Source organism: Gallus gallus, chromosome 3, assembly GCF_016699485.2.
Source record: "Gallus gallus isolate bGalGal1 chromosome 3, bGalGal1.mat.broiler.GRCg7b, whole genome shotgun sequence".
Taxonomy (NCBI): Eukaryota; Metazoa; Chordata; class Aves; order Galliformes; family Phasianidae; genus Gallus; species Gallus gallus.
This window is the reverse complement of record NC_052534.1, coordinates 60496501-60510380: the sequence shown is the minus strand read 5'-3', so window position 1 is coordinate 60510380 and position 13880 is coordinate 60496501. Positions and strand designations below refer to the sequence as shown.

The window sequence follows — 13880 nt, the reverse complement described above, 5'->3', positions numbered from 1 at the left end:
GAGGGATGTAGGTCCTTTATCTGCCAACAGCTAGCAACTCTGTAGAGGTATTAGGAGGAACAAATCTATGCATGCTCATTAGATATGCAGATCCTGGCATGGTCTATTATGTCTACAAATTGCTGTTTTCTTCTGTAGTCAGTTATGTGCAGAATATTCATCAATAGTGACTTTGCTATGGAATTGGCATTTCTTGCTCACAAATATGATGGAAGTCTCTCATGGGAGTCAGTAGGTCAGAGTCAGAGCCAGCATGTAGGTGTGTGACGCTTTACCCAGCAATCCCAGCTCAGGTTCTTGCTTCCTGCAAATCTGGTAGAAGGCTGGCTCTGCAAACGTGTGCAGTATGTTTTTTACTGCACTAAAGAGTGAAATCTTGACTACAGTGGTTCACAGATTCACGCCCCATAAGTGAGGATGGGGAAATCCACCCCAGCTTTGTGAAGTCCAATGAAATCTCTGATAATGTGCTTTCTAAATATCTTACTAAATTCAGACAGAGGTTTTTAAAGAATTATGTAATCACGTAGACATGGATCAGAAATTCATCTAGTGCAATCCTTCTCAGCAAAGGACTGCTGTCAACACTGGAGCCAGACAGCCATGGCCATGTCACAAAGTCACAAAGACTTCCAAGGATGGACAATCTGCAGTCTCAGTGTTGTTCTGTCCTCATGATAAGGATTTTGTTCCCAGTGATTCCAACATGAACCTCCTGGGACACAACTTCAGGCCCTTTCACCTAGTTATATCACCTGATACTAAAGGAAAATCATCTTGGTAGCTGTTTGTCATCTACTACTTTTGCAGCTGCACTTTGAATGAGACTGTTGCTCTTAGGTCAACTCTTAGTTCCCTCTTTGATAGACTAACCATGTTTTCCTTTCAGCTTTTCTCTGCACAATTTCTAGAGTTGAGTTCCAACCTTGGTGATTCTATGATTCTACGATGCTATGATTCTATGACTTAAGAAAGGTAAGTGCTACCTCAGGAAAAAACAAAACAAACAAACAAAAAAAACCAAAAACACAGCTACATTTAATTTATTTGGCATCTTTCATTTACATTTAAAAACTAATAAATTAAATTTGATCATGCTTGAAAAATAATATTTACAGTACCGAAAGTAATGATTTACACTGCTGGGTGAAACACTGACTGGATGGCCGAGCCCAAAGAGTTGTGGTCAATGGAGTTAAATCCAGTTCATGCCCAGTCATGAGTGGTGTTCCCCCAGGGCTCGGTAGTGGGGCCGCTTCTATTTAACATCTTTATTAATGATCTTGATGAGGGGATTGAGTGCACCCTCAGTAAGTTTGCAGATGACACCAAGCTGGAAGGGAGTGTTGATCTGCCCGAGGCTAGAAGGGCACTACAGAGGGACTTGGATAGACTGCATTGATGGGCCAAGGTTAACTGTATGAGTTTCAATAGGGCCATGTGTCCGGTCCTGCATTTTGGTCACAACAACCCCAGGCAACCCTACAGGTTTGGGGAGGAGTGGCTGGGAAGCTGCCTGATGGAAAGGGACCTTGGTGTACTGATGGACAGTCGGCTGAATATGAGCCAGCAGTGTGCCCAGGTGGCCAAGAAGGCCAATGGCGTCCTGGCTTGTATCAGGAATGGTGTGGTGAGCAGGACTAGGGAAGTAATCCTGACCCTGTACTCGGCATTGGTGAGGCCTCACCTAGAGTACTGTGTTCAGTTTTGGGCACCTCAATACAGAAAGGACATTGAGGTGCTGGAGCAAAGAAGGGCAACAAGGTTTGTGAAGGGCTTGGAGAATATGCCCTACGAGGAGAGGCTGAAGGAACTGGGGCTGTTTAGTCTGGGGAAAAGGAGGCTGAGGGGAGACCTTATTGCTCTCTTCCAATATCTGAAAACTGCTTACAGTGAGAGTAGAGTTGGTTTCTTCTCACTGGTGACAGGTGACAGGACGAGGGGAAATGGCCTTAAGTTGCACCAGGGTAAGTTTAGATCGGGTATTAGGAATCATTTCTTTACAGAAAGTGTTGTTAAGCACTGGAATAGGCTCCCTGGAGAGGTGGTTGAGTCACCATCACTGGATGTGTTTAAAAACCATTTGGATGTGGTGCTCAGGGACATGATTTAGCGGAGGGTGGTTAGAGTTAGGGTAGTATGGTTAGGTCGTGGTTGGACTTGATGATCTTTAAGGTCTTTTCCAACCTGAGTGATTCTATGATTCTATGATTTAGTTTTTTAAAATGTGTGTTATTCAAGGAAAAATGTCAGTGTAAAATGAAGCTATTCCTAGATTGTAGATTTAAGGAGTCACTTAAAATATGCTCCAAATTTTCCTTCGCAGCTCCACTGGAGGCAAAGGCCAGACTGTCAGAGGGTGAAAATCATTTCAGTATCGGTACTCCCAGCCAGGTGGCTCTATGCGAAGTCTTCAGCTGTTGCCACAGAATTAGTGGGTTTCAGCTGGACAAATCCAGCTCATTAGGAAGTCAGGAGCTGAAACCCTGGGCATAATACAAGCCATACAGCCACTGTTACGTATCTATAAACACAGAAAGCAGTCTGATAAATCTAGGTCTGAAGGAGCATAGTAGTTCTTTCATTTAAAATTTCACCATTAATAGATTATTTAAATGTTGGTTTAATTAATCATGTAGGAAAAGAAATATATTTGGGAAGAAAAATAGTTGAACCCATGAAAGTACTGAAATATCATCTCTCAGAGATCTCTACAAAATACGAACTCCTCCTGCAGATTAAACTTTTACATTATTTTGTTTCTACAGCCTGGTTTGAAAATGTCAGTTTGCATCAATGCCCTTGGGATTTAAGCTCATTTAACCAACACAGCATGAACATCAGATTTCCATCTGCCTAGAAATTTTCCCTCAGTCTATAGAAAAAATATAGTTTCACATTGCTTAATATTACCCTGAGTAGTATACGCAGCATGCATAAACTGACAGCCTGTCTATGAATTGCTTAGTTTAGGAGTTTTGTCTAAGGTATACCCTGGTTCCTGACTGCTTACTGAAAAAATACTAAGAATATGATTGATTGATAGTTAATACGGAAAATTATGAGCAAAATATGGTGCTTTCTCTCTCTTGGTTTATATCTATTTTGCCACTGGTTTTTTTTTTTTTTTTTTTTGGTGCTCATTTTAAAAGCTCATGCTTGTGTAGGAAGGATCACTCAAAAGGAAGTTTCCATTTTACTGAAATTCAAGTGAATTCCTTCTGAAAACAAATGCAGATGAGAAGTAAAAAAATTGAATGAGATTGGCCACACATTTTATCTACATTCCAAGCTTCTATGTCATCCATCAAATCAGAATTAGTAGGTTTCTTTCAAGCTCTTTGCCTCAAAAGATTTTTCAGTAAATCTTGAGGTCAATATTGATATACAGTAGGACTAAAGTCTATGGATTTATCAGTAAAGTAAGAAAATGGCTGAATTTCTATTCCTAGTTAATTATTGTGATAGATGGTATCACTTTAGAGCTAGTGTTCTTCTTTAGAATAGAAAAGGACCTTCATTTCTTTTCTAGTTTAGCTTTACATATTTCCCAGTCACTACAGCCTGCTTATCTCATGCCAGTTTTGTTTCTGAGCTAGCTTGCTGAACAGTATGCCCTCTTCAAAAACACAGATTTATTTCAATTTCTGTTATACATTATTGCCAGCTACAAGGCATAAAAACTAAGTAATGATGAGCTCATTTTTATTTACCATTCCTTTCTTCTCTTACCTCAACCAGAATCACAGTCCTTGTGCCAAACAAATATGCCTTGCCCTCAAAAACCAATCTATCCCCAAACTTGATCCTGTATATTCAGTTTGACCAGTCTTAAAATGCCTAAGTGAGGGTATGGGTGTGGCTTAGCTAATGCTAAGAATCTGTCTTTCTGTACTTAAGAATTTTGCAGATGAATTTACAGTTAGTATGTTTATAAACCGTGTTTTGCATATTTTTTGTGATTTAATTGTGTAAGCAGATGTCAGAATTCTCAAGGAAACTATGAGAGATTTGAAAATATATTTAAGAAGATGGAAATTAATAATTCATTTTATTAGTTTTGAAATATTTTTATATTGAAATTGCAAAACAGAAATCTGAGCATGCATGCTCATATACATATCATATTACTGTCAACATATACATTTTCCAGGATAAGGATGGGCTGCAAAATGGAAAGGTTTAAATTATAAAGACTTATGAAGCAAAACTAATATATTCTGACATTTCTCACAATATCTCCTCTAACGATAAACTCAGCAGAGACACTGTGCTGACTCTAAGAAGGTGAGAGACATTCATATTTACATAATACACACTCCTTAATAAATTTTTAAATTTTAATATAAAAGATATCAAACAGAAGATGCTGAGTTTTACCTGCAAGGGTTTTGTAATCCACCAAGTCAAACATTACAATAGCTACTGCTGACCAGGTAACAATCAGAGCCACAACAAGAAGCCATGCTGCTGGGGAGCTGAATGTTGTCACAAGGTCTTCTGTAACTGATTTCTTGCCCATTCTCATGGATGATGGAACGGATCCATTCTTACCATCTGTTATTGTTGTAATCGTAGACATACGTCCTAGGCAAACAGTAAAAGCAAAGGAATGAGAATGTAAAACTTGGAGCCTAAGATGCAAGAATTTGACTGTTGTAATGAAATAGATCTGTTCTCAGAACATGTAAAATAAAAGTAAATATTGCAAAAGTAAACATTACGTTTTCTGGAAGAAGACTTTCCTGAACTATAGCCACAATTAGTAAAGTTTATTTGGATGCGAACATGGTAAAATAGCCATGACTGGACGTTTTGTTTATGATGTGACATTTTTTAGTCTGCCACAGATAGCTACAGACCTAGGAGAGTGATTGATGAAAACATCAAATATTATTACTCTCCAAAGGACTGTCTTGTTATGGGCTGTAGGCCAGATTCTTAGGTGATGTGATTAAGTGTACTTCCATTAACTGTAATGGAGCTAACGCATTTATGCCACTTGAGGTTTGGCTTGAATTCTGCTGTCAAGGACATTTATATCCCATTTTATCCAACAGAAACACAAAAGATTTAAACATACAGTATCATTACACTTCGTGAGGAAGACTGTACCTGATTTTTAAATACCTTAGATCTTATCATTTTCACATAATTAAATTATCTCTTTAGAAGAAAGAGTTACAAAGCCAAAGGAGGCTTAATTCCAAAAAGCATGGGTTTGGTCCAAGGAAGAAGGTAGGAAGGTGAATACTAACATTAACTAAGTAGACATTAACTAAGTAGACTGTTGCTATAAATCAAATGTTTAATGGATAGTTAACAATGAGTTAATCTACTTAGAGTATTAAGAAAAACTATTATCTCCTCACAAATCATAATTTTGGTAAATGAAAACTGACAACATTTGAAATGTTTCATATTATTCTTCCTCATAAAATAAAGTAATAACCTAAGCAATCTTGGTTGGTATTTGTTTTCCAGAATATGAAACAATAAAAGTAAAAATATTCATAACTTCACAGTTAAAAACAGTAGAGCATGGTACTTCCACCAGCTTAGTTTACAAATCTGCTGGTAACCTACTGTTAAGCTACTGTATGATATGATACATATCTTCCCAGTATAGTTGAGTTCATTTTTTATCAACTCTCAATAAATGTCAGTGATTTTAGGGACCTTTGTCCACACAGATGTCTGAACTTTCAAGGAATAAGGTGATGCCTGATTTTCTCATACCTCTATTTCTCACCTTGATATCAAATATGTCCCTTTGCAGCTAATTCAACCTATAAAGCTAATAATTTTCTAGGACGATAGGGGTATAGGAAATGACAGAGCTGCACTATACAAATATGAATAGACTTAGTTTCACCTTTCACATGGAAAATGGCAAATAATAATTTAGAAAATACCATCCGACCTAAGCTATAAGGTTATTGAAGATTTTCAGATGTTTGGCGTCATGAGATGTATGTAGTCTCTATTTAAGAATCCTTATATTGATATTCCTAAAGAAATAAATGACATTTTTATCCTTATATATGTATGTACAGACATTTATGCCATCCAAAAATATTTTAGTTATGTAGTGTATGACATTTGTGTGTATATGCCTTATGTTTACCTTTTAACTTCTTGTGCACCTGCACAGGCATCCTGAGTAATCAGTGCCTTGCTTCAAGCCTTAGAAAGCTGTTCTGCTAAACAGTAGAGTTGTATAAGCAGAATAAGATTGACATATTACGTTTTTATTACTTACTCAAAATTTAATCTTATTTATAGAATGTTGATTCTCCTTGTTAATAATGCCTACCTACAAAAATGCAATTTATAAACTTTTTTTTTTTTTAATATGGTTTAAAACTATCACTGCTTCCATTTCTCCAAACACAAATTGTCAATCACTTCATGTAAGTAGGGAAAATATTCCAAGTGAGAACTAGCAGTAGAGATCGGCTTACTGAAGTCTAATTCCAAATCAATAGCATTTTGTTATCCTACTGCATATAAAATGTAAGGAATTTGTGCATGCAACAGGTTGTAAATGGCAAATTAAGACTTTTTTTTCCCTTGGGGATATCAGTCAAGGTTTATGATGCATAAAAGAGAACAGAAAGGTACTGTCTCATGTTGACAAATCTGGTCAGTAACACAGCATATCTTTATAGACATACTAATGACATATTTGCACAGAAATAATAGGGATAATTAAAACTCTGTATTTATATAGACATATACATACAAATAGCTAACATTGAAAGTATCGCTCTCCAAGCAAAGCTGTTATGTAAAAACAATTCCTTCCTATTCAGTGCTGCAGAAACAAAGATGAAGTTTGATAGAAGGTTCTCTCTCATTTACTCTTGGCTGTTGATGTAGCCAAGTCAAATTTCTTCTTAAAAATACAGCAAGTTATATAGTTATATAACAAAATAATCAAAATTACAATCACTGAAGTGGGAGTGAAGAGCTATTCATCCAAATTTGCCTGCAAATCAAGATAAAACTAAACAGTATATGTTCCCAGCTCAGGTTCTTGCTGTATGATTCATGGGTCTAGTAGAGGTCTCTAGTGTTGTTATAGGTTCTTTAGTGTATCAGAGACAATCTCACTGAGCTGTCAGGCATCACCTATGAGACAGTAACTTCTGAACATCTTAGAGGAGCATGGAAAAGCCTAAAACACTAAAAACAGAAATTAGAGTTTCATGCATGAAACTCTGTCCTTGGATACTAACATACACAGTATTTTCTGGAGGAGTTTATTTGAGGACTCCTGAGAGGGACATTGTTTGCTGCTGTGTAATCTTATGAGGTGTGGAATTAAGGTGTGGAATAAGGTACAGCAAGAGAAATTCAGGTTGGAAGTTAGGAAAAACCCTCTCTGAAAGAGTGGTCAGGCACTGGAATGGGCTGCCCAGGGAGGTTGTGGAGTCACCAACCCTGGAGGTGTTCAAGGAGATGTTCAATTTAGATGTTGTACTGAGGGACATGGTTTAGTGGAAAATATTGGTGATAGGTAGATGGTTGGATGGGATGATCTTAGGTGTCTTTTCCAACCTTGGTGATTCTATGATTCTATGAATTGACATCACTGTATCATCTTAACTTCGAAAAGATGAGACAATAATACCAAAATGATTGCCGTCCCCACTGCCCTTTTTTGCAGTACTTATGGTGCAATCCTGATGCTTTTCCCTGCCTTGTCTTTCATTTGCATTGCCAAAATGTTGTGCACTTTGTTGTCCATCTTCTGATGGTAAGATCTACTGATCTTAACCTCCTTCCCAAATCTGCAGTCCTACTATTTACACAATTAGACCAGTAAAGAAGGAAGGGACAAGTATGGGCAGTGTTATTCAGAAATCCATCTAGCTGTAATTACTCTCTTTCTCTGAAAAGTATTCACAGAATTACAGAATCACAGGGGTTGGAAGGGACCTCAAGAGATCATCAAATGCAACCTTCTGCTAAAGCAGGTATCCTACAATAGATTGCACAGGTAGGCATCCAGACAGGTCTAGAATGTCTCCATAGAATGAGACTCTACAACCTCTTTGGGCAACCTGTTCCAGTGCACAGTTACCCTTACTGTAAAGTTCTTCTGCATGTTAGTACAGAATTTCTTATGTATGTTCAAGTTTTATGTCGTTGCTCCTTGTCCTACACAACACCAAGAAGAGCCTGGCCTCATCTATTTGCCTTCCACCTCCCTTTAGATATTTATAAACATTTATCAGATCCCCTCTGAGTCTTCTCCCCAGGCTAAACAGACCCAGGTTACTCATTCTTTTCTCCTACAGGATATGTTCCAGGCCCTTAATTATCTTTGAGGTCCTCCACTGGACTCCTTCTAGGAGATCCAGTATTACAGTTGAGCAGAGCTGCTGCCCAAGACATCAGTGAGACTTCAGCTGCACAGTGAGGCAATAAGACAGACATATTTGCTGCTTTGAAACCAACTGCTGGAGCCTATCAGGTGTCCCCTTCCCACTTGAGAGGAGTCACTGTGACTGGTTAAAATCAAATTCCAGACATCCTCACCCATATAATTAGTATTTTCATTCCCAAGACCAATTTCACCATCTGTGTTATAGCCAACCAGGATCTAAGCCAGTTTAGTATACTTAGATGAACACTGCAATGGGCTAGGGGATTTTTGAACAGATCAGCAGTCCCAGATGTAGGAGTGGCAACATCTTTTACAAGAGTGGAGGGTGCAGCTGAACAATTTCTATCATCCAATTTCAGCCCACTGCCACATATGTGAGAGCCTCCTGGCACTTCGGGTTTTGATTGTTATTGATTTTCAATGGGGTTAGGAACTTTTAAAAGTTATATACACGTTTCATAAAAGGATTACTCCAGAGATATGCACCTTTGACTCACATCCCAATTTCTCATGCACACAGAACAGCCCCATCAGGTCACAAAAACTGCATTTACGTCAACAGATTGATTTGCTAAATTCCAAACTGCTGAAAGTCTGAGATTCTTACTAATCCTCTGGTTTCAGTGTTGTCACTTTGGATACAATCTGAAGACCCATAAGGTCTCAAAGGTATAAATAAACCTTGACAATCAGTGACAATGTTGAGGAGAACACTGTGCAACTTTCAGAGTCCAGGGTGAGCTTGTAGTTCTGGCAGCTAACCCTTTGTGTTAATGAAATGTGTTCTCCTTAAGGCATAATAAGCATAGGAGTCTATGGTCAAGAAATGAAGGAATGGGAATTTCATTTTGCAGTTTAGCATGCAGGCCTCCCAGTACCCCCGAAGAAGAACTAAAAAAAGAAAAAAAAAAAAAAAAAAAACAACAACAACAACAAAAAACAGCCCTATACTATACAGACTCATTCAAACATAAAATAGTCATTTCCTGTATTTATGTTATTTCCTACTTATCTTCTGTATTACAGCCTTCATCCTGACAAAAGAATTAAAAAAAAAAAAATCAAGTGAAATATTTAATGTGAAAAGTCATTTTAGGACTGGGTAATGCTGGATGTTGGGTGTATTAAAAGCAAAGGGCTATCCATCCATGCTGCCAGGAAAAAGGATGCTGTTTCTTTTTAAATAATAACATTATTGCTAGGGCAATTCAGTTGGGATGTGAGAAGCCTCAGAGCAGTCTGCTTTAAATGGAAGAGATAGTAGATTTTGACTTCTCTATTCTGCTTCCCAGATGAACACTCCAATAAATAGGCTATAGAGTGTTCTGGATTCAGGTCATTAATGGATCCTGTTCAACTTATTCCACTTCACTTAGAATGTTTAAATATTAATTAAGGGAGTAGAAAAGAGAAAGAATGACTGTATAAATTTACACAGTATGTTAAACTCCTGCTTGAGCCTTGGGCTTTAACCCAGTGACCTTATCAGTTCAACACTCCCATGATCAGGCAGGCAGCAATCTGAATCTATGGAAGGGAGGATGCCAGGGTGAGAAAAGAGGTAGAGATTAGAACCCTTTGGTGAAGGATTGGGCAACGTGTATACAGTAATCTGATGCATTCTTTATGGTCCATCACATCACCTTCACTGAGTCTGCAGACCTCTGCAGTTCTGACAATAATTACTATTTTCCCATACACATAAAAACACCCAAACCACAGTGCCTGTTCCTGTTGTTTAGGTGGTATGCATTGCTATGGAGTTCTTTTTTCATTTTTCTAGTGTGGTTTCTGCACATTTGATTTATACAAGTGGAAAGGAAAAGGCAGAATTTCTGCTGCAGTTAGTAGTAACCTGCAAAAAAATAATGATAGCAGTATTTATTCCTGAAGTGGCCTACTAACTTTGGTCCAGAAACTTTTGCCTTATTATAAGTATATAGATGATTTGGCCAATTTTTCAAAGGCATGAGTTGGAAACTCTGAGTCAGACTCATACCTTCTCCCTGAATACATTTGGGAACAATGCAATCCTGGTATCCTTCAATTGATTAAGAACCTTCTTAGATCCACTAATATGTGTCATGTTTTCTATTGAACAAACATAGTAATACAAGGCCAAGAATTCCTAATAATGATGGAGAGGGAGATAGAACCAATGAAAGATATCTTAAATAGGCAAATTCAGTTTATCTTTGCAAGCTCCTCTCTCACCGCTACTGGCAACAGACCCTGTGGGTAGGGTAAAGAGATTCAGTTCAGCACAGGAATGGGTACCTATCATAGTTATTCTGAGGCACCTATCATAGTTATTCTGAGTTTAAAGGAGCTTCTGCAATTTGATAAGCAGAAATGTGACAAATATTAAAAAAAAAAAAAAAATTAGAGCTGCAGCATAAATCCTCTCTTAAGATGGCTGACTCAACCAACTCTTTTTTTTCTGTTTCATACTACATCCAAGTATGTATGAATGAAAGAATACAACTGGAATAATTAACAGGAAACAACATGTAGAGGAGTTTCACAACTAATCTCAGAATATACAGATTTTGAAAGTCATCACACAGGGTACTGACATATTGCTCTTCTCACAGTTTATATAATTAAAATGCAAAAAGAAAAACCTCTCAACACATACGTATACGTTAGCAAACTTCTCAAAGTCAAAAGGTAGCATCTCCGCAGACTAATGGCTTAAAAAGCTGTAACTGGGACTGAATGTGAGGGAACATTTGCAGATTTAGTGGTGACTGATAGTTATAAAACTTTAATATTCTTTATGAAATGTGGAAAGTGGGGTTGGAGATTATGCAGCAACTAATTCTACACTACAAAAGAAACAGAATAGAGATTCTGGAATATAGAAAGGATGGAGCTTGAAAATTAACTGAACAGTTGAATTCAGAAAAGGCAGAATTATATACTGTTCTGTATACTCTTTTAATTTCCTTTTCTGTTATTATATCTCCATTGGTTTTATTTTTGATAGATAGAGAGCATCTAATAATTTTAAGAAGTAGGTTCTATTAATGTTTCCCATTCATTCTCCAAGGAATTGTGTACACCAATCTTTTGAATATATACATCAATTTCAATAAGACATTTGTAGAATAAAAGATACGTTCTACCCTCATTTTAATATCTAATTCCTTGAAATGTGAATTTTATGCAATATAAATAAATAACACTTATTAATTTTTATTATTTTATTATTTTAATTAATATTTTTATTATTTTACTGTTAATTACTATTAATGAGTATTGGTTACTGTTATTTATTATTAACAATAAATAGTGTAAGTGAACAATAGAAGTTATTAATTCTGTATTCTAAGCTGTGATCCATATTTTGGTATTTTGGTAAAGATGTTTTGTTAGGATACAGTAGTACCACATGCTATGTGGAAAAAAAAGCAACAACAAAGTAAAGTTTCCCTGAATAAATTAACTATTTAACTTATAATAACTTCATGAGCAGAAAATGACTTTCCAATGAGATACAGCCATATTATGATAAATCTTATGGAAATCTTATGGAAAAAAAAATCAGTACTTTTAAAAACAAATATATAATCTCTGACTCAGGAATTGCCTTTGTTTCAAATCTCTAAATGCTGGAGGTTCTAGCATATTATGGTAGAGTAAGGATTAAGCATTTTATACTCAAACTCAATACTTTTTCTTCAGCATTATGCAGTGGCTACTGATGAAGACATGGTAAGACACTACCTGGACCAGTCAACTGCCATGTTCACAGTCCTCATGCTCTTGATGACCTCATTCTGTAATAGGCAGTTTTTGTATTTCTTTACATGTTTTGATTTCATAGTTCAGCAGAGCACTGGTTGATACTTCACATTAAGTAGAGGAAAATTTGTCTCATGTACCTGTCCAAGGAAGTGTAAAAAATACCTTCACTTCATTCTGAAATTGCTTATAAAGAACGTTATGCTGATATGACTTTTAACCTTCTATGTGTGCTTTCTTTTTCCTGTGCGCATATATATTTCAAAGAGCTATTACATTATCCTGGTTATTATTCAAGTATAACAGGCATAGAAGGGATGAACAGCTATTAGCAGCTAAAAGATTCTCTCTGCTGTTGAGCCTGCTGAAATAGTCTTATATGACATTGTATTGTAAGCTTCCTTACAAGAATTCACATCTGAAATGACTTTAGGAAAACAAGGAAGGGAAGGAAAGCCCTAGCGTCCAAGTTTAAAAGACAGGAGATTTTACTGGGAAACTGTATGGATAATTTTATTTACAGGTCTATTACTTCATATAGTGCTTTCTTGAGAACTTAGAAGACCACTGAATTAACAATAATCAACATGGAATAAATTATTCCTACAAAGACAAAACTACAAAAAGTGCTGTTGTTCATACTGAGTAAGAAAAGAAGTACCATTTACTGCATATTAAACCAGCAGCCAACCATGGCAAAGGGACAAGAAGATGCTCCCTCTCCAAAAGACCATGATCTGTAAGTTGGAGATTTACATCTTTCTGTTTGAAATGCCTAATCAGTTTGACCCCTTTTACATTTTCTTTAAAAAAATGCTGAGATTTGTTCAAAAATCTCGTTTCTTTTCAAATTCCTCATTATGCAGATAAGAGTATAACTGACTTCTAAACATACAATAGTAAACTATCAGTATCCTGAGAAATTCATTATTTGTTGTATTCTGCACAAGATACTTTTTATTGATTGCTAGTAATACCTCCCCTTTCTGGAAACAAGTTCTTTGGTGTAAAACATTAAAAAGAATTTTTACCTTCCTGTTCATTTTAGAATTCTGACATTTATGAAAGAGATGCCAAAGGGTTATTCAGACATACCTGTGAGTTGATATAAGCTGAGAGGTATATCTTATCTTATAAAATGTCAAAATGAAGGTTAGAGGAAAATGGTTGCCATTTATCTTTAAATAGCATGAAACCTTCTGAAGCAACAGCACAGTATGCATCCCCTTTGTTATTTGTTTTTGGAAACTCAACTTCATACAGCCCTAAAACTTTTATAAGGGATTAGAGAAATACACAGATTTTTTTTCCCCATAAGAAAAAAAGTCCATTTATATGCTCCCATCTGTAAAATAATGATAGTTATAATAAATATTGAAGGTCTCTAGGATAAATTGTAGGTTACAAATATCTGTCTTCACTCCAGGCAATTATACCACTATACCAGTATAAAGAATCTCTGTAAAAAAATTCCAGATCTGTGTTTCTCTGGGTGGAACTAGCACTATCTCTCACATTTGTGTCTTTGAATTATTAACAAGATGATTTGCTGATTTCTTTTATTTCAAGCTAGCTGTACTTAGCTATAGTACATAGTAAACAGGATCTGTTGATCATAGGTCCACCTTTTTTCAAGGAGTCTAATAAAAAAAAAAGTAGGAGCAGTCTTGATCAAGATGGCTCCTTTGAAGTCATTTTTCCCCCACTTTTTTTGGTCTGGAGGAATACTTTGGAAAGT

General features: G+C 36.4%; 1 protein-coding gene across 1 annotated transcript in view; it reads right to left on the bottom strand.

Annotated features, from left to right (window-relative positions):
* TRDN (triadin) overlaps positions 1–13880 on the bottom strand; it is a 208455-nt gene that overhangs the window by 170475 nt on the left and 24100 nt on the right. Inside the window, exon 2 of the mRNA XM_040697502.2 lies at positions 4381–4587. Within this exon, the coding sequence (XP_040553436.2) occupies positions 4381–4587 (207 nt within the window). The remainder of the gene's footprint in view (positions 1–4380; positions 4588–13880) is intronic.